General features: G+C 34.9%; 1 protein-coding gene across 1 annotated transcript in view; it reads right to left on the bottom strand.

Moving 5' to 3' along the window:
• LOC125645987 (uncharacterized) overlaps positions 1 to 19,894 on the bottom strand; it is a 58,067-nt gene extending 38,173 nt beyond the window's left edge. Inside the window, exon 1 of the mRNA XM_048872068.2 lies at positions 19,689 to 19,894. Within this exon, the coding sequence (XP_048728025.2) occupies positions 19,689 to 19,702 (14 nt within the window). The 5' untranslated portion in view covers positions 19,703 to 19,894. The remainder of the gene's footprint in view (positions 1 to 19,688) is intronic.
• Positions 19,895 to 20,131: the final 237 nt, after the last annotated feature.

Raw genomic sequence — 20,131 nt, 5'->3', positions numbered from 1 at the left:
ACACAATGGACAACTTTTGATCAGAAAAGCTCACTTCAGGTCAGCTAAAAACTTTATGCCCCTGAATTTAACCTCAAACAAATCAGATGGCACAAAATATATGACACCACTAAATGTACAGTGCTCCAAGTCATATTTTCTATCAGGTCATGAAATGGCGACCTAGAAATATTTCTGGATGCCACGTACTTTAAAATTTCTAGTTGCCAATTGCAAAATTTCTACTCGCCATGGTAAAAGAATTTGTAAATAAGACTTGCAAGTTGTGTTTTTAATTTTATATCTTTCAATAAAAAAAACTCCATACATGCGTGCTCTAAACCTTGTTTTTCGGTCATCTTAAGATGATTGCTTTCAAACGTTGTTTTGACCAAGACTGGAAAATATTTAATGAAACCTCCAATCCCCATTATAAAATTTCACTGAATGCTGGAATTTTCTTCACTCACGAAAACGCGACTTAAGGCCAGATGATATAAACAAATTTTTCTACCTTTAGCACTGAAGAGTTCCCATGGTAAAAAAAATAGTTTGGTTGGTTTTGGTTTTCTCATTTATAGTTGTTTGGAACTCTTCTGTGTTTTAAGAGCAGGAAGGGGGGTCAGTAAACAATGTAAACAATTATGGTGCCAGAATCATTCAGGAGGAAATAATCAGGAAAAATTATTGGTAAAAAACGTCATCAAAGGTTACAGAATGCTACGAAAGGTTATGCATTATCCCTTGGATGTAAGATAGTGAATGTTGATAACAACGTGGTGATCGAGGAGAAGTTGGATGAATCAAGAAAAAATTGTTCCTCTGGTGATAATTCACAAGAATGCCTAGGAAATGAAGACACGTATCCATCTAATGTATCAAGAGTGAGGAATCGGAAGAAGAGCATGAGGAGATGATTTGTTGGAGAAGTGGGAGACGAGTTGTGGAACTTGGAATTCAAGTGGACAATTTGGAAAAAGGTTGTGCTGTGTGTGGTAGACCACTAGATTTAACAACGCATAAGACATTGTGAGGACGAAAAACGGTATGGACTTGGATCATTGCTATATATGAGATGTCAGCAGGAAGCATGCAGCCATCTTTCTCCTATTTTACTGGGAAACGTCATAATGTAGAAACTAACGTAAAATGGCACATCAAAGAGATCCTGTATTAGGCATTTCTTTATTTTTTTTCAGAGATGAATAGCAAAGGAAAATCAAGAGTGACAAAACAAAAACAAACAAGCGGTAAAATCATAAATTTATGCCATTGTAAATTATTTTCAGAAGTTGTAAAATTTTACTCTTATATTATGGGAGATAACTCTTCTTTGTCTTGAGAAAATCAGTCAATGTGATTTTTACAATTTTGCTTCTACTCAGAAAATTCGCCCCGTATGGTATATGATTTTTAAGTTTATATTACACTTTAAACATTAAGTCAACATATTATGAAGTTTATTTTAATTTGTAAACCTTTACTGAGGGTGCAATGTCCATATATGTAATTTTATTGAAGCAGCAACTGATATTTTCCAAGTGTAGAATTTGTAATGCATTAATATTTTACATGTTATGTTGTAAATCTAATATCAGTACACTCTGTTCTCCCTGACAACCATTTTTTGAGGTATAGAAAAGGTAAACAAATGAAGAATAAACTAATTTACCATGATAACTATTGCTTTGTACTTTTTTGAAAATACGGAAAATATTTCACTCTCCAAGTCAAAGGGGAAAAGAATTCAAGGAATTATCCACTTTTATAAAAGAATGACATCATATAAAGTCTCTTCGAAAGAAAAAAATTGTTTGTATCATCTGCCCTTAATTATGATCTCTAATCGCAAAATCCACTTTCTGGTCGCAAATGCGACCGTTTTACTCGCAACTTAGAGCGCTGATGTAAATAAAATTTATTTAACAAATAAAGATTGTAGGAATACTGACTTATTCATTGCTGCAATTCAGAAGTGAAAAAAATTGAAGATACAGTGATCCCCCCGCTATATTGCACACGTTATAATGCCCCCCCCCCCCCCCATCACCAAAAAAGTTCAAAGTCCCATTTTCCTCGCTATGTAAAACCCCGTTATATTGCCATCCCCCGCATACCGCCATCCTATTTACAGGTACGATTTGGTCAATTACCATTATAATCACCCCTGCTAATTATCACCAATCAACGGCATGACAATTTCAGTGAGCAGGCTTTGGCAATTATCCGCTATTAGTCCTCAAGGTATCAAAGTTTGGAGCAGATAATAAGTTATGTAAATTATACTCAACTGAGTTCAAATATGCAGTACAGGGCTTGAAGCTAGCTTTTTATGTCACCAGTCCAACCGAACTGATGGGGTATAATATCAACCAGTCCGCAGAAAAAATTCCCAGTTCGACAGAGTTTTCCAGAAATAATTAAACATATTCCGTTAATGTTATCAAAATGAAATTTAACTCAATATGCCTCAGACAATAATGTAACACATATATGTGGGATTTATAATTTACGAATTAGATTTGTCTGATATCTACAGATCGAAGTAGATCTATCCCAAATGTGTGTATAAGATTTCATAAGTATATTTTCCAAAATGATGCTTTAGAAAATTTACCTGTCTCATCAGACTGACTAAAACAAATGTCAGTCAGTCTGCCAGACTTTCAACCAGTCACAGACTGATATGTTATTGAAATCCAAGTATGGCAGATACACCGCAGTCTAAACGTGTTGGACATAAAACAAAAACTGGAAATCATTAAATACCCCTACCATTACGAGTCATTTACGACCACTGGACGCCGGGATTATCCAGGCATTCAAAGCATGCTGTAGTACATAAAAATTGTTTGATTTCTTATGACAGCTGTACACATACCCCCTCCCCCGATATAATGCCACCCCCGTTATAATGCCAAAATTGCCGAGGTACAAATGTTGGCGTTATAACGGGGGATCACTGTAATGTCTGTCTTTTTTTTGTAATTTCAATTAAGGTCTCTGGTAGGTCAAGCAGAAATTTGATAGGTCCCCAAAGCCTATTGAGGTGCAAGTCAAAATGGCCTGCAGAACCTCATTGATATTTAAATCTTTGTGACCATGCAAGGTCAAAAGAAATGCAATGAAACTTTACAAGATGAGTCTTAATAACTATCTCCCAATTTTAATATCAATTAATGTACAACTAAATTACTTTAAGCAGGGGGAATTATTTAACTGTTCAGTTTGTTACATATACTTCATTATTCCCATGCATGTGTACCTTAGTTGATCCTCTGCAACTTAATCAATATTCTAAGTATTGTTGCAGGATTACAACACTTTAATTTTGACAGTCTTTCAGTGAGAATGCAATAGAATGTATAAAATATTATTTGTTTTAGTTAAAAACAAATATCTCCCCGGCTCCCTAAATTCAGAGAACTTCAAATTACATCCTTCTCTCCTTAGTCTATACTGCATGGTATATAGGAGAAAGCAAAAGGACGTACATAGACATTATAAACAGTGAACTTTTTAAAGCATTGAGGAAAAAAGATTCAACATTGATGTGACCAATGTCATTTTTGTGTATATGAATGATAACAAAAATAACGACTGTTATGCTAAAGTACCAGTAAGAAAGTGAAAATACCCCTGAACTTAATGTTGGGAAATCGGGGAAAAATAATAACCGATAATCAGATTAATCAGATTCATCTGATGCACCTTTTCGATTGATTGATTGATTGATTGAAAAATAATCAATTTCATTCATTTCAAATTTATGACATAAATATATTAAAGTTACTTTATTCTTTACCCTAAATATTATCTTAATTAGAATAAAATCATTAGAAATTAAAAGTTAATAATCGCATGCTTTCGATTTTGTTTTCCCAGGATAGAGATAGATCTCTCGACTTTTGTTGTTGTTCTTATGGGATCCGGGTTAGAATAGGGCCTTAGTACCTACCCCTTGCTTGTCGTAAGAGGCAAAATCCGAGGCCTGTGTCACAGCAGGTGTGGCACGATAAAGATCCTTCCCTGCTCTGACAACGGCTGTAAGCGCCAATCGCCTAAATTTTGCAGCAATGGTGTTGTCTCCATATGAGAGAAAGATTCTCGAGAGGGGCGTTAAACAATCTTATCAGATAACTCAGCTTCGTCAGCCATTTTTGTTTTTAGCTAAGACACGGCAGGAATATTCGTATTATTTTTTAAAATGCCAATGTCAGCAATTTTTCATTTTCAAAATGACAATCTATTATTCACACCGCTTCAGTTATAGCGACCGACAATCTAAAGTCGGCGATAATCAATATATCACTACTTGAAGTTGTACATGAAAAAAAAAGCTGTAAAATATTCCTCCTTGATATACTGTAAATAATATGAAAATAATTTATCCCTGGGTCAGAGCAATCCGGATATCATTAAATGAGACTGAAAAATTGTACAATATTTCAAAGCTATCCGATAACAGAGCTGCCAACATTTTAAAATGGAAAATAGTAAGGCGGGGGTCAGGGGGGCGCCTAGACCGCTGGAGATCTTTTCTGAATAAATATGTAACCGGAGCAATTTTAGGCACATTTCAAATCCAAATTTAATGAATTTAGACATACTAATTGTTATGCATTTTACAACTGCAAAAGATCAAATACATATTTTATTGATTTTACTTTCTAAAACTTAATTGTGTAAAAAATATTGTTACATAAGTATAATAATATATAATTTTACAGTTACTGTGTTAGTTTTTCTGGCATTTTTAAAAAAAAATTTTTAAAAATAATTTTAGTTACTGAATCAGTTATTCGGGCAATTTTTTTTATGTCATTTTCGCCGCTGTGAGAAATGTTGAAGTTTGTCAAACAGATTGTATACTTATACAAACTCCCGCTTTCTGACATTGAAACGAATACACATGTAGATGTTTACAGTGTACTTGCATATTGTTCTTTGAATTTCTAGCTCCATAATTTTTTTTCTTTGGGGGAGTATTGTTGTTATTTCCATCAACACATGCTTTCATTTAGTAGCAGCTGCCATAATGTTTATTTCAAAGCATTACAATGATCGAGACTCTGTATAGATATAGACTATGCAAACAAACGTAGTAACGACTATAGCTTGTTTATTATAAAAATAAAAACCAACGACGACCAGCTCTAAAAATTTCGATATGTCAAATAAGCGAAAATCGGAAGATGTACAGTGAAATCGTAAGGCATATTTTCGGCCCTAAAATCGTAAGCCTTACACCAAAATCGTGAGGGTTGGCAGCTCTGCGATAAGCAATATTGGAGAAGTGTTCATATCCTCCACCCCTCTTCGATCAACTGTAATTTTAAGGATAACAATTGGATCCACCTGTTCCAACAATGTGGTACAAAGTTTCAAGTCTTTGGATTAAGCCATATAGGAGAAGTGTTCACAAGCTATTTTAAGTACACCACCCTTCTTAGATTCACTATAACTTTTAGGAAAATAATTGGATCCTCACCTCCCGACAATATGCATATCTACAAATGGCATTTGAAGTATTGTACAAAGTTTTGAGTCTCTCCGATAAGCCATACAGGAGGATAGGCAATATTTTGTGACAGAGAGACAGATGGACAGAAAGTACAAAAACAAGTCCCCTGTAAAAGAGAGAGCCATAATTCACAGCTTTCAGCAAACTGTCAAATCTTGGGAGAGAGCTAATTAGCAAAGAATGGAAATGCAGTTAACTAAATTCACACTTGTATACTAATAAAAATATGCAAGTTAGGGAGAGGAAAAATTTATTATTCATGACTATACACTGCAGAAGTTAAACATAAGAGACACTTATAAATGCAGATAATGCTTAGAAAGTTAAATCATCCAGTGTTATTAGAAAGATGAAGCCACATATCTTTTTTAAAAAGTAAAAGAATTGTTATGTGCTCATGGTGACCTACTAGAACCCTAAAACTTCACAAAAACCTGTGTCTCAGGGCAGGCCCTCATCACAGTGAGAATGGCTTCCATAGACCCGCAATGTAGCAGGAAATTGCAGAACTGCTCCAAAATTATTTTAAAATCACCAAAAATAAAAATGCAAACTTAAAGATGAATAAAACTATAACCTCATTGACAGTTCGCAAGTCCTTACCACTGTAAAAACTTGAATAATATAATGAACACTTTGAAATATCACTTTCCTCAATTCAAATTGACTGCCCTTTTACCAGAAACTGTTATCAGACCATATCAATCTCTATAGAGTCTAAATATATAACAATCTTATAGCCTTCAGTCCATTTCATGCTAAAACAAATCAGTTATAGACATCTGGAAATTCTGTGCACGTGCACGCACATGCTGATGAGTAATTTGACCATGTTGATACATTACAAGTCTAAATATATGACTACAAGAGAAGTTTCAAGGCAGTTCAACGAAAAACGAGAAAAAAAAGCAACTCAAAACTACGAAGACCCAAATCAATGCATGTGCATACACGCGCACGTGAATACAACACAGCATTTTTGTTGATGCTTGTCAAAAGACATTTGAACAATATACTTACTGTATGAATTTAAAATCGATTGCTTCACTTATAAAAAAGTTATGGTGATTTTAAAATCGTCCAATCAGAATTTAGCGTACGTGCATGCGCGTGCGGGGAAGTGATTTTGACACCATCAATGAATGGAGGGGCCAATAACATATCTGCAAGCTATATTTCAAAACTATTCATTGCAATCTCAAAATGTTATAGACCAATACTTGAATTTAGACGTCAAAAATTATAATGCACGCGCATTCACGCGAATTTGATAATGGTATTTTTGTTGACACCATTCAATAGGCATTCATATCATACATCTACAGGATAAATTTGAATTCATTTGGGTTTTTAATTCAAAAGTTATGGACATTTCAGTACCCGAAAAATGAAAGAAAAGCTATGCACGTGCATATACGCGCACGTGAGTATGACTCAGCATCAATGTTGATGTCATTCAATAGACATTTGATAGATAAACTTGCGCATGCGCGTTTGCAATTTTTATAACATGAATCAGTAGATATTTCGAATGTCTACCTATCCTTTAAATATCATCAGATTTCCTTTATAGACATGAAAGTTATAGCCGAATTTGCATTATCCAATCAAATTGAAGCACACGTGCACGCACGTGCAAAATTGAAATTTTGAAGATGCCAATCAGTTAAGGGTCTGAAGTTTTACCTACAACATAAATATCAATTGATTTCATTGAAAAATAAAAAAGTTAGACGCATTCCAAAGTTTCTAAACAAAAACTCCAATCCACGTGCATGCACATGCATGCATTTTCAGACAAAATGACATTCGTTCCGCACATCTACATATGCTATATTATCATCCTAAAAAGGTTTCATATTGATCCCTGGTGTAGTTTCTGAGAACACTCGTGGACAAAAAAGTCACAAGAAGAAAGAAAGAATAACTAGTACTTATTGTAACGGGGACCGTTACAGATGTTCCCCAAACATTCCCCCATTTAGAAAGTGGTGTCATTTGTTTCAGTACAAGTGGTTTTGATCATATCAATCTGCATCGTCGCAAACCACGGTTTTGAGTCCACTCACGGATGGAGATAATCGAATAGAAGCACCCGTGGGTAACCGACGATGATCAATCTGTGAAGTGTCTGAATATATAACTATTTTATAACGTTCAGTCAATTCCATGCTACAACAAATCGTTTATAGATATCTGAAAATTCTGTGCACATGCACGCACGTGTGTGCACGTGCTGGTGGGTAATTTGACCATGTTGATTCATTACAAGTCTAAATATATGACTACAAGAGAAGTTTGACAACAGTTCAATGAAAAACGAGAAATGAACAGCAACTCAAAACAGTGGAGATGGTTTGGAGACAAAAAGTAGGCATTATCAAGTGTTCCATCACACGCTTACCTTGTAGAAAGATGAAAGGCAGAAATAATCTTGAATATGGTTTTGCCAGTACAGTCTAATTAATTTTCTTCATTAACAGGGTTGTGAATAACCAATCACCAATGTGAGTAATATTTGCTATGGGAGATTAGACTCCCACATAGCGACAGAATTCTTCCCTGAAACATGTTCAATTTATGATGTACATACTTTCCTTTTCAATAAAATGTTATACATATATACTTCCCATGATTATTTGTGTCGTGTGCAAAGCATAGGTTAAAGGGAGTTCACGATTTTTGAACAAAATATTTTTTTATTTTTGATGTGAAACATTAAAAATATAACTCATTTCATGTTGTCAGCCAATATTTTGACCTACTGAATGCAAGAATAAAAGCAATATTTTAGCCTTAAATCTGTGTTATGTAAACAAAGACTCGAGTCTTTTTAGGTAAACAAACAAACCAGTGAAATATCAATTTTGTAGTATAAAGCATCTTAATTTTGCATAATCATAAATTACATGTACTTTTAGATGACACATTTTAACCGAAGAATGCTTGAAATGTGAAAGATATAATAAACTTAGATCGATATACATTTCTTCTGAAAATTTCGTAAACAATAACATACTGCAATCTTTGTTTACAAAACAAATAATGAACTCTCTAAAATGAGCTTCTGTGATAATTATTAATGTACAACCTTAATTTTTACGTGAAATCTTTTGAACACATTAGGCAGTAGACTCTGGTCATTAAAAGTGAAAAACAAAATTTTGGGAAAAATCGTGAGTCAGTCCCTTTAAGTCAAGCATATATGTGACCTAAACTTGCTGCGTAAAAAACAATGTAACAATTTTCGAAAGGGGTTAATCAAAATCCCAGAAGAGAAATACTAACAGAGACCATTACTTCCATGAATACGAGAACAATGATTAAGATTGTTTTTGCAGTTCTAAATGATTTGCTAATCAACCATGGTTGTCAGACACAGCAAGTGGGATGTTTTGTCATTAAAATAAAAAATTCTCTTCTGCTATTTGGTCTTTATAAGTAATTGGTGTAACAATATGGGTCTATGGATCAAATTGTGTATTTGGGATGCATTTTATCATTAAACCAAGTCCATACCCTACCAACATCGCTAGCCACGGTTAATGAGCCCAGTAGTACCTACCCTACCTCAATCCATGGCTGCATGATCAGTGAAACCCTCAATATTTATAAATATTTATGAAATGACACAATCTTTTTGACCAATCACAATAACAGATTTCCAATATTCTAATGGCTGCATTCACAACTAAAACGTGCAGTATTTGTTTACAAGTAATAACGGACAAACATGGCTGCAGATCCCTGTTTAAAGAAGTAAGTAAAGTTTATAAGTACTTATTAAATGAAATTCATATTAACAGCAGTGGTTATGCTTGTAAATTCTGTGTTAATAAACTTTATCGTACTCTCAAACTTGATGAGGAAATTCGGGGTAAAGTGGATGTGTTGAAATCCGAAAGACTAGAGTTGAAAGGACAATTATCTAAAGAGAGCAGCATGGTTACGCATATTATATGGTAAATTTATTACACCGATGAAATCAACAAAGAAGCGTCCATTAGTTACAACAGCTAGCAAGAGGCCCATGGGCCACATTGCTCACCGGAGTGATCTTGGCCCATATCTAAAAATTTTCCCTATATCATTTTTGCAAGCCAAGTGTCCGATTCGCTTACTCTCATCTCCCCCTTGGCGGATTTAGTTGCATTCATAAGACTTCAAAATATTGCGCTTTGGCTTTCCAAGGCATCCAATCAAATCGCGCCATTCATACAGTTTGGTTTGAGTAATGGCGGTCCCCATGTCTAGCCCGTGTTGTCGCCTTTGCCATGACATTCTGTCTAAATAAACGAAGACGAGGGATTTTCAGAGAAAGTTTTGGAGTTCACAATCAACTTCTAGAGATAATTGATCATGTACCTCACCCAAATGACGATAAAGGACAGTATGTGCTGGAATAAACTGAACAAATTCAGCAAAATTGAGTACAATATCAAAACGAAAGTAGAAATGCTGAAATCTGAATGAATTGCTTTGATACGTGATTTACGCCTTAAACACAAAGGTGGCACAGGCGTCTAGTAAGTATGCACACATAAATAAAAAACAATTTTATTGTTTTCATTTGTCATTTTTTCTATATATTTGTATGCAAAAATTTGATACCTATTGTGGCCCCATCTTACTCTCAGGGGTTATGATTGTAACACTGTAAATTTCAGTTCTTCTGGTCCAGTGGTTCTTGAAAAGAAGATTTTTAAATGACCCCACCCTATTTTTGCATTTTTATGATTATCTCCCCTTTAAAGGAGGCATGGCCCTTCATTTGAACAAAATTGAATGCCCTTCACCCAAGGTTGCGTTTTGCCAAGTTTGTTTAAAATTGCCCTAGTGGTTCAGTAGAAGAAGTCGAAAATGTAAAAAGTTTATAGACAGACGGACAACAGGCGATCAGAAAAGCTCACTAAGAGCTTTCAGCTCAGGTGAGCTAAAAAGCCAAGAAAACTGTTTGACTTATTTTTTAGCCCAAAAGTTGGTCAAAGATGGGAAAATCCAGTTGAAATGTAAACTGAACTTGTATTCCTTCAAGAGGAAGCCTGTGACTAAATTTCAGAGCAATATCTGTATTCATAATGAAAAAAGTCTGGAAAACTGTTTGACCTACTTTTAATTCTAATGTAGGTCATGGACGGACAGACCAATCCAGTTGAAATGCAAACTGAACTTGTATTCCTCTGAGAGTAAGCTTATGTGTAAATTTCAGGACAATATCTGTATCTGTAACAAAAAAAAAGTCTGGAAAACTGTTTGACCTACTTATAGCCCTAAAGTTAGTCAAGAATGGACCAATCCAACTGAAATGCAAACTCACTCTTACACTTCCTAAGGGAGAAATTGTGACCAAATTTCAAAGTTGTAATTTTATGCATCTGTAACAGAAAAAAAGTCCGGAAAACAAGACCTCGGACGGACAGCCAGCCAGATGCACGGAGAGCACCATAACATGATACTTCCCATCTAATGATGGGTGTAGAAAAACTTAATTGCTGAAGATACAAGATATCCCATTGAAAACCTTGTAAATCATCACGAACATTGATTTGTCAGCTGTTTTCAGCATTCTAAAAGAACAGTTCAAGCTTTTGAAAAATTGCACTTCAAGTCTTGGTGGGTCCTCCATCTCCTTACAGAAGAGGTCCTGTTGGGATCTGGGTTAGAATTGGTTCTCAATACCCCTTGCTTGTCATAAGAGATGAGTAAATGGGATGGTCATTTAGATGAGACTTCAAAAGGCCACATGCATGTCACAGCAGGCGTGGCATGATGAAAATCATTCCCTGCAAAAAAGACCATAAGCACTGATGCTAGAAAAGGCCTTAATTTTGCACCCTTTCACCAGCAATGCTGACGTCTCCACGTGCGAAAGATTGATTCTCGAGCGGGACGTTAAACTACATACAATCAATCAAACCTACAGAAAGCAAAAACATGTCTGTATAGAAATGACCCCCTAATAATTATGAAAACTGTGATTAGCAGCGATTAAACGAGATCGCTACTGCAGGGATTTACCTACAAGGAATCATTTACTACCATTTTCCTATATAAGGGAAAAATTGAGAGCCAGACACACACACCCTGAATTTTTTTTAAAATGATGCAAAATAATGCAATCTGAGCATACCTGAGGCTGCTTTTCACCTAATTACAACATTCTTAATAAGTTTTACATGGTTGCAGTGATTGGGATAAGCAAATTGCTAATGTGACAATGGCGCGTTACCAGCTAGTGTCAATGTGACATTTCTAAAATGAATGCGCCATATTGAAATTTTTACGAGACATTTTAAAATTACAAGTTCGAGAGACCAATAAATTATAATCTAAACACTACTGACAGACAGTAATGCCGTGGATAACTTTAGTTTTATTATTTGTGTTAAATTTACATTTTGTTAAAGTAAGGATTCTCATTGTGATTGACCGCGTCATCGTCTCCTTCTGCTCCTGCCAGTATTGGCTGATCATTAAGGCAAAAATTAAAAGTCAGTTTGCCCTTTGTCAGGCTTAAGAATTTTTTTCCGTGGCATCTACAGTCCGTGCGCATTAAAATTGCAATTCAACGACATTAACCAATCAGATAACTTTTTACTGTTTGATTAGACACTGAGGAAATCTAAGTCATTCTTGCGCTTAAAAGAACGTAAAGTTGTACTATTACTAAAGCATTAACAGCGATAAAGATTTTTCAAGCACTTAATCGATATAGATTAAGTGGGGGATCAGCTCAAAAGTTGAAAAGTTCGTATATCGGGAAAATCTCAAACTAGGTATATCGATGATGTGCGCCACAGTTACGGCGCAGTGTTTCAATATTCTATGCGCCATTTTTTTTATTTAATGCGACTATGGCGCAGGGCGCATGCTTATCCCAATCACTGTGGTTGTGAACAAAGAATATCTCTGACAAACATCTGAATGATAAGAATATAGGAGCTAGGGTTGAAACAATTCATCGAAATATCGATATCGTTCAATATAAATGCTGATTCAATGCTTGATTCATTGACTCGATTTTCTGTTCAATACGTTTATTACAAATGGATTCAGTAAAATACACCAAGCTAGGTCTATACTTATTATTCTTACCTGTATGTGGGACAAAATAGCGTCGAAGAATGTTCAAAGTGTTGTTGCCTTGAGGTAGACGAAAATAATAATTAACTTTATCAGTTTATACTACAGAGCCAACAGGCATCTTACCGTTTGTCAGTTTGGAAACATTTTGCTTTCAAAATTATTATTCTGAATCTTGGTAACTAATATTTTTCAATGTTATTATTGGTTTCTTCTGCAAATTGTATCGTATTGAAAGTATTGAATTGTGGCATAAGTATTGCAATATGCATCGTATCAAGAAGGGGGTGTATCGTTTCAGCCCTAATAGAAGCTGCAGAACTGTAGCTCTCTGAGAAAATATTGGGTCATATAAGGGCTTTAATGAATATTTGAAGGTATGTTTGGACACAAGTATAGCAGGGAAATATGTTAAGAATTTTTTCATGTTAAAATGAGACAGCAAACACAAGAATACAATGATAACAGGCCTCAACCGTTTTGTTCACCGTAAATCAAAGATTTATATAAAGGGTGGATCTGTAGCTCTCTGATCTGTCCCAATATTTTCTCAGAGAGCTACAGTTCTGCAGCTAAGAATATATGAGAATGTTGATTGCGATTTAATCAAGATACATTGCATGCATAATCTTCATGTGAATCAAAGCAAATGTTTTGTTTACAAAAGGGCAAAACTGTTCTCCTAAAGGGGAAAATTTGACTAATTTTGGATGGGGAATACTGTAGAATTTCGACAGTAAATTGGACCTTGAAAAATCCCTGTTAACTGGTAACAAAACTTGGATTTATTTTTTTTTAAACTCGATACTGGACACAATGAGGTTTGGATTGGTGAAACTGACCAGGGGCACTCAAAGTATATATCAGGTTGATTCTGTTCCATTACCCCCCTCTTTTTTAAAATGGAATACTCTGATTTGAATAATTCATCCTTAGATTGTGGAACATTTTATTATAAAAATGGGTCAGGGTGGGCAGACAAATCAACGTAACATAGACTTTGTACGACTTGGTCAGATATCCTATAAACAAGTAGGTCTACCGTAGTTTTGATCGATATAGACTGAGGAGATTTTCTATAGAAATTGTCTATCGTTCCATTGTTAATTTTGCACACTGTACTAGGACATCATCAAACATTACATTGACCTTACTGAACTCCTGTCTACTAACTCATACTACGCAACATTTAAAAAAAAAAAAAGTTTTATCTCTGATCAACCACTACCAACATGATCACGACACATACCTATTAACAAGTCTGCCTTAAAATGCTTCTCACTCTACTCAAGTCATCTTACTCATTCAAAAGTTCAAGTAAAATAATAATTATACATATGCAGTACCATAGGTGATAATTCTTCCCATCCACTTAAACTACCTGGATTGTGCACTCTCAATTAGTGATATATTGGAGATATAATCATACTTGCATGTACATCTACATCAAATTATTTTTGAATTCATGTTTCAATTTTATGCAAATGTGTTTCTGTTTATCAAACATGTTGAAAATGGGATGTCTGGTCATTAGTGAAGGACTGATTGAAAACATAGTGATTAGCCTAGACTCTGGGTTTGAAATTAACAGTCGCCCACTCACCATTTGCAACTTAATTTCCAAGTGTGAGAATTAAAATTATGGTTCAAATTGCACACCTGGCGATTAGAAAATTGACAAAATATTTGCTTTTCAATTTTGTCATATCATTTTGGGTTTTTTTTTTTGCCTTTAGAAAAAGTTCATGATCTGCAAAGCTCTTCATCATAAACTTTTAGAATCACTTCTCTGCAAAGCGTCTAAGTGATTTTGAATTACCGACAATGTGGCGATTTATAAATGGGGTTAGTGAACCCAAGAAACAAAAAATACAGACAGAAATGAGTATTGGGGTGATTACGATAACACAAAAAGACAACGGAAGTTGTTGGAATAATGGAAGACCAACTGACTCTTCTTCGGGGAAAAGTTAGTGTCACCGCTTCAGGTTGCTGTAGCCTGCAGTCAAACAATTCGAGTTTGCGGTTTTTTTTAAAATAGAATATTTTAGATGAAATTTCCAAAAGTTTTGAACATATAGTTTGAATTGATGCTAACAGTCTTCAAGATTTCAAACAATGTAATGTTGTAAATAGGTAGTAGACCTCTGGACAGCAAGTACGCCGCACAAGTGTACCTATGACCCTCATCATGCACCAATGATACAGGTATGTATGTTGTCTGATAATTCATCAAATGGTAAATGAAAGAACTCTCAATCTTATTTTCATTAATGCACTTTAAAGAAGATTTTCCCTATATTTTGATATAGATACATGCTTGTTTTCTTAAATTCCTGTAAAACAGCAATCGATTGAAAAATACTAGTAAAAGCTCAATTTTGCTAGTTGGAAAATACTCCACTAGATCTAGCTAAAATTTGCTAGTAGTGAAGAAAGCTAATTTCGATTCCTGAGAAAAAAGATTTATTAAAAGTTTTGAAACTGAGAATGAATATGTAACACTCAACAAGACATCCATCAGTAAGAATAATGATTGAGTACGAGCTTGATTTGAGTTGAAACCTTGTTTCACAGGGCTCGAAATTAACATATGCCCGTCAGTCTGTAACTGGTTAAAAGTATGGCGGACTGACTGATATTTGTTTTAGTCAGTCTGAGGCCAAAATAAAAAATATGTTTGTTTCCGGTCGCCTGACCGACCCTAAATATATCCACCGACCCTATATTATTTTTTTTTCGATTTTCCGATTTCAATTTATCGATGTACGAACTATTACCCGAAATCACTTTGGTACGAGTTAACAATACCGACGACAACAATGGCGGCACATCTATTAGAAGCTGCTTCGGTGTCGGCAATAAAGTTACCTAAATGCCAGTATCAGAACCCCAATTATATTATGACAACTGTCTTGCACAAATCGATATTAAGCGACCTATTCAAGGCGCAGATTTTAAGGTGGACAGTCGTGCGGACGTGAAGTGAGGGCTAGCACCAAACGAGACCCCGTTCGTAGTCGAACATTTTTATTCTTTATCTCACACTTGGATCCAGTAGCAGTTCCTGCGACATATGAAGAAAATTTAATGATCCTTCACTCTTTTCAACCCAAAACGCCCGTGCACTGAGGGGATTTTTTAGGGTCTGTAGACAAGGATTTATCAGCACCTTCTCAGGGGCCGATATTCGGCCCCATTCCCAATCGAAAGTAGGCTCAAATTTTCCCAATTTGCGGGTAAAACTTCCCAAAAATAAAATTTTGAAAAAATTGTGTTGTTTTTAAATCGCAAATCGTGCATTCTGTTTCCTGGAACTTCTTTGCATTGTTCATGTCTCTACTGCCTCTGTAGTGAGAGGCTTTTCCTCAATGAGTATTATTTGCACTCCATGCATTTTAATAGACTTGTAAACACATATCTTTGGACAGTATTCAGGGCTTTCAAAAGTAGCCGGTAGCCGGCGGATTTCCGCCGCCTATAGTAACATTAGGTGCCGGCTACTTTAGTGACAAAAATGTATGTCCAATGAAAAAAACTGTTATAAAACTTTAAACATCTTCCAAACTTTAGTAGACTCAGAAATCGCGGCCGTTAGGATGTAAAAACGTGTTTACTTGCGCTAAATTTAGTTCAGGTAAATACCGGCACCTGATTAGTCGTCTGTTGGTGTAGAAAATAATACGTCAATTGCAATAGTCGGAAAGCCTCGGATTTACCCAATTCGTGACAACACGGACGAGAAGTTCCGAAAGATAACAACAAGTCCTGAACGTAAAAATCAATGATGTTGACGGAATGAAGAGAACAAATACCCTGTTCAGTTTCGGCTTTAAAAAGGCCAGAAGTGAAAGTGACACAAGTATAATATCAATCAACAATTTTAAAGCGAAAACAGAATTTAATCAGGAAAAATTTCAGACTTGCTATTCTTTTTAATTTGCAAATGCCCCTGTGGTATTAAATAAAAACGAAAGTAGAATTTTTCAGCACAAATTCGCTATGTTACCAACAAATCTGTAGCTGTTAACTTGAATTTGTGGAAAAATAAAATTATAGGTCATTTAAATGTTACTTATTAATTTGTAATAAAGATTGTTTGGGTTTTATTTAAAAAATATTGGGGTGAGCAAAAGCAAAAGGTCCCAATGGGTTTCATGTCAGTCTTGGAGAAAAATATTACTCCCAGTGTAAGTTAACAGACTTTAAGGGACCAAATGAAAATAGAAATATAGAGTTGTGTTAATTGGTGAAGAATATTCTTAAAATATTGGGAGTGCAACTCTTATTTGCAATTCAATAAAAAATAATGATTAAATACATGTAAACTTTTTTTTTATAACATACAATGTATCCGTTAAATAAGGAAACGAAAGCTGACAATACAGGTAATTAGAACAACTATAAATATAATATATATTGATGCTTTATTATATAAAACTGGTGTTGGTTGTGATCTATATTCTTCTTACATTTTACTTTAATCTGCTTATACTCTTGGGTGGCAGAGATTCAAGCAAAGACACTTAAAAATTGATTGATACAGCATTGCAAAAAATAATTACATGTAGTTATCTTGATGCACTTTATTTTTCATTTTGCATCAAAATTAGTACTTTGCAATGTTGAATTTTTTAAAGTTTTTGCATGAACAGAAAATTTCACATATGAAACAATAAATTCATGGCAAAAGTAAAAATTTCAGGCAAAAAAATGACAATTTCAAAGCTGCATTTAAGTGCCAGGAAACCGCCAGAATGCAGGATTTTGCGTCATTTACCCCAGACCCCCGGCCGTAAGGGCGCCGAGCATAGCTCAGCGTGCGATACGGCTGCGCCATTCGCATTGGATCGCCTTCTACTTTTTCATTTCAGCCTCCTACTTTTAAATTTGTTGAAAGCCCTGAGTATTATTAGAATTTGCTGATGCGGTCTGACCATGTTAACACTGTGTTGTGTTTCTGTGAAAATTAAAGGTTATTTTGGAATTTAATATATTTTCCCAATTTCAGCAAGTTGTCGATTAAATATTCCCAATAATGAAAAAATGGCGTTTCCCAAAATAGGTTGATAAATCCCTGGTAGAGTGCCGAAATTTGGCCCCATTCCTAATCATGGGCAATGCTGAAAAGTAGATGTTTTTCCTAAAATGATGCCAAAAAATTCCCAAATTGGATGGTTTGATGAGAATATACCATGAGGGGCCATCCAACCTCAGTGTCACTGTTGCAAAACATTTGTGACAGTTTTTTCTTTGCTAAAGACCGGAAATGAAAGCTTGTTTAAGCCAGCCACATTGATAATATAATATCAAACGGTTAACTTTTTGCTTGTTTTTCTTATTCATTTGTATAAAACAAATTTCCCAATTTCAATCAAATATTGCTATTTTTCCCAAACTTGAAGGCCCTGGCCCCTGGATTCAAGGGGTAAAAAAATCCCTTCACTGGTAACTTGTACAGTGTTCAAAGCCACGAATCATTTATTCAAAAACGAAATTAACTGAACGCCTAAACTATGTTTATATATTACTTGTAGTATGTCAAAGCATGTAAGTAATTATAAAGAACTATTCGGTGGAAGTATAGGACTTCCACGAGAATATGTACATGTACAAAGTCACTCAAACCAAGTGCAAGGGTAGTCTTTAGCCTAATAAACATTGTATGAACTATATACTATACAATGCGTTTTGTCAAATGTATTGTGTATGTGGTTGAATAAATTGTGTTTTGGGTAGAAGTAGCTGACACATTGATTACAAACAGATGACAATGTTTATGAATAATAAACTATTTATCATAATATGTACCACCTTTAAAAATGCATACGGTTTCTGCTCCATACAATTTTAATATGCTAAGACATTTATTGTAAATGTATATCAAAACTCAATCATATATTGTGCATATTGTCAATTAAACATTGTGCTCTGAACCAATTTTTTATCCATTAAACTACTTTAACTATCAAATTTTCATTGAAGGCACATATTTATTTGAAAAAAAAAAATATATTGAAAAAAAAAATAAAAAGCCTACCTACCGACCCTTTTTTGAAATCGGAGGCGACCTGAAACAAACATATTATTTTTTTTGGCCTGATGGGACTGGTTAATTTTCTAAAGCATCATTTTGGAAAATATACTTAAGAAATTTTATACACACATTTGTCATGCTTCGATCTGTAGATATCAGACGAATCTGATTTGTAAATATAAATCCCACATTTAAGTGTTACAATATTGTTTGACTGAGGCATATTGAGTTTAATTTCATTTTAATAACATTAACAATATATGTTTAATATTTCCGGAAAACTCTGTGGGACTGGTAAAATTTTCTGCGGTCTGGTTGAAATTATACCCCATCAGTCCGACTGGTTAGCTTCAAGCCCTGTTTCATCATACGATGCTTTCAAAAATTATACAATTCAACCTAGGCTAGTATTTCAACTGAAAAATCGCACTCAAACTGAAAGATTTTGAAACTCTGTCAGTCCAAATGTCTGACAGAGGTTGGAAAATTTTGGTAACTCTGAAAATTGATCAGCCATTCAGTGATTGTGGTTTCCAAATATCATGATATGGAATTTATTTACTGGCAATGCTCAATCAATGGTTAGTTGGAACAAATCACTGGCACCCAAAATAAGTTTATAAATGTGTAAAAAGACACTCCCACCTCTCAACCTCATCAATAGCATACACAACATATGTTTTCAATTCTGTAACAAATTCAAAACTAGCCTATGGGGTGGCGTCTTTTCAACAAGCCAATGATACTAGCTCGAGTTATATTAGAGTTACTGCCCTTTGCATATGCACCCAAACTTTTACTCCAAGATTTAAAGAAAATTAAAACCCAGAGAGGAAAATAAACCAGACACTGTAGAGTAACACAAATCTATGCTTCCAAAAATATCAGCAATTTAGGCCTACAACACACTACATGAAAATCGACGCTTTTAATATAGGCCCATCGCTTAGAAGTTTGTCTAGCCTTGACCGTCAAGTTGACGCCGAGCTCGCTTGTTCCGGGGTATTTCGAAAAACTACCGATAGTCTTTTGATAATTTGTGAAAAAACTATCACTTCTACTTACATTTGGGGTTTCATCCGCTTCTCTTTTCTCTGTTTGGTCGCTTTTGAATCACTTTACCATACTCAGGTGTACAGTGACCCCCTGAACTATTTTAAAGATGGCGGTGAAATTCACCAAGTGACGTAATTTTAGCAAACAGAGAATTCCGGAAGTGTTGTAAATGAAAAGCGCGCGTAATTTTTTTGTTTGTTTTTGTTTTGTTTTGCTTTTCTTTCGGGGAGGGGGGGGGGGGGGGGGGGGAGTAAACAACATTATAATCTAGATGGGAAATTAGCGGGGGGGGGGGGGGTATGAAAATTGTAAATCCATTGTTTGAATTATTTACACAATTTGCCGGCTGTTTTCTTACCATTACGTGTTGTGATATTTTAAAACAGCAGTAAGTAATTCATTTCCAATTTTGGGCCCAGAGGGCATACAAAGAATACAAAGTTCATATACAT

The sequence above is a fragment of the Ostrea edulis genome, chromosome 6, assembly GCF_947568905.1.
Source record: "Ostrea edulis chromosome 6, xbOstEdul1.1, whole genome shotgun sequence".
Lineage (NCBI taxonomy): Eukaryota > Metazoa > Mollusca > Bivalvia > Ostreida > Ostreidae > Ostrea > Ostrea edulis.
The sequence above is the reverse complement of the archived record's forward strand: the minus strand, read 5'-3'. Positions and strand labels throughout refer to the sequence as shown.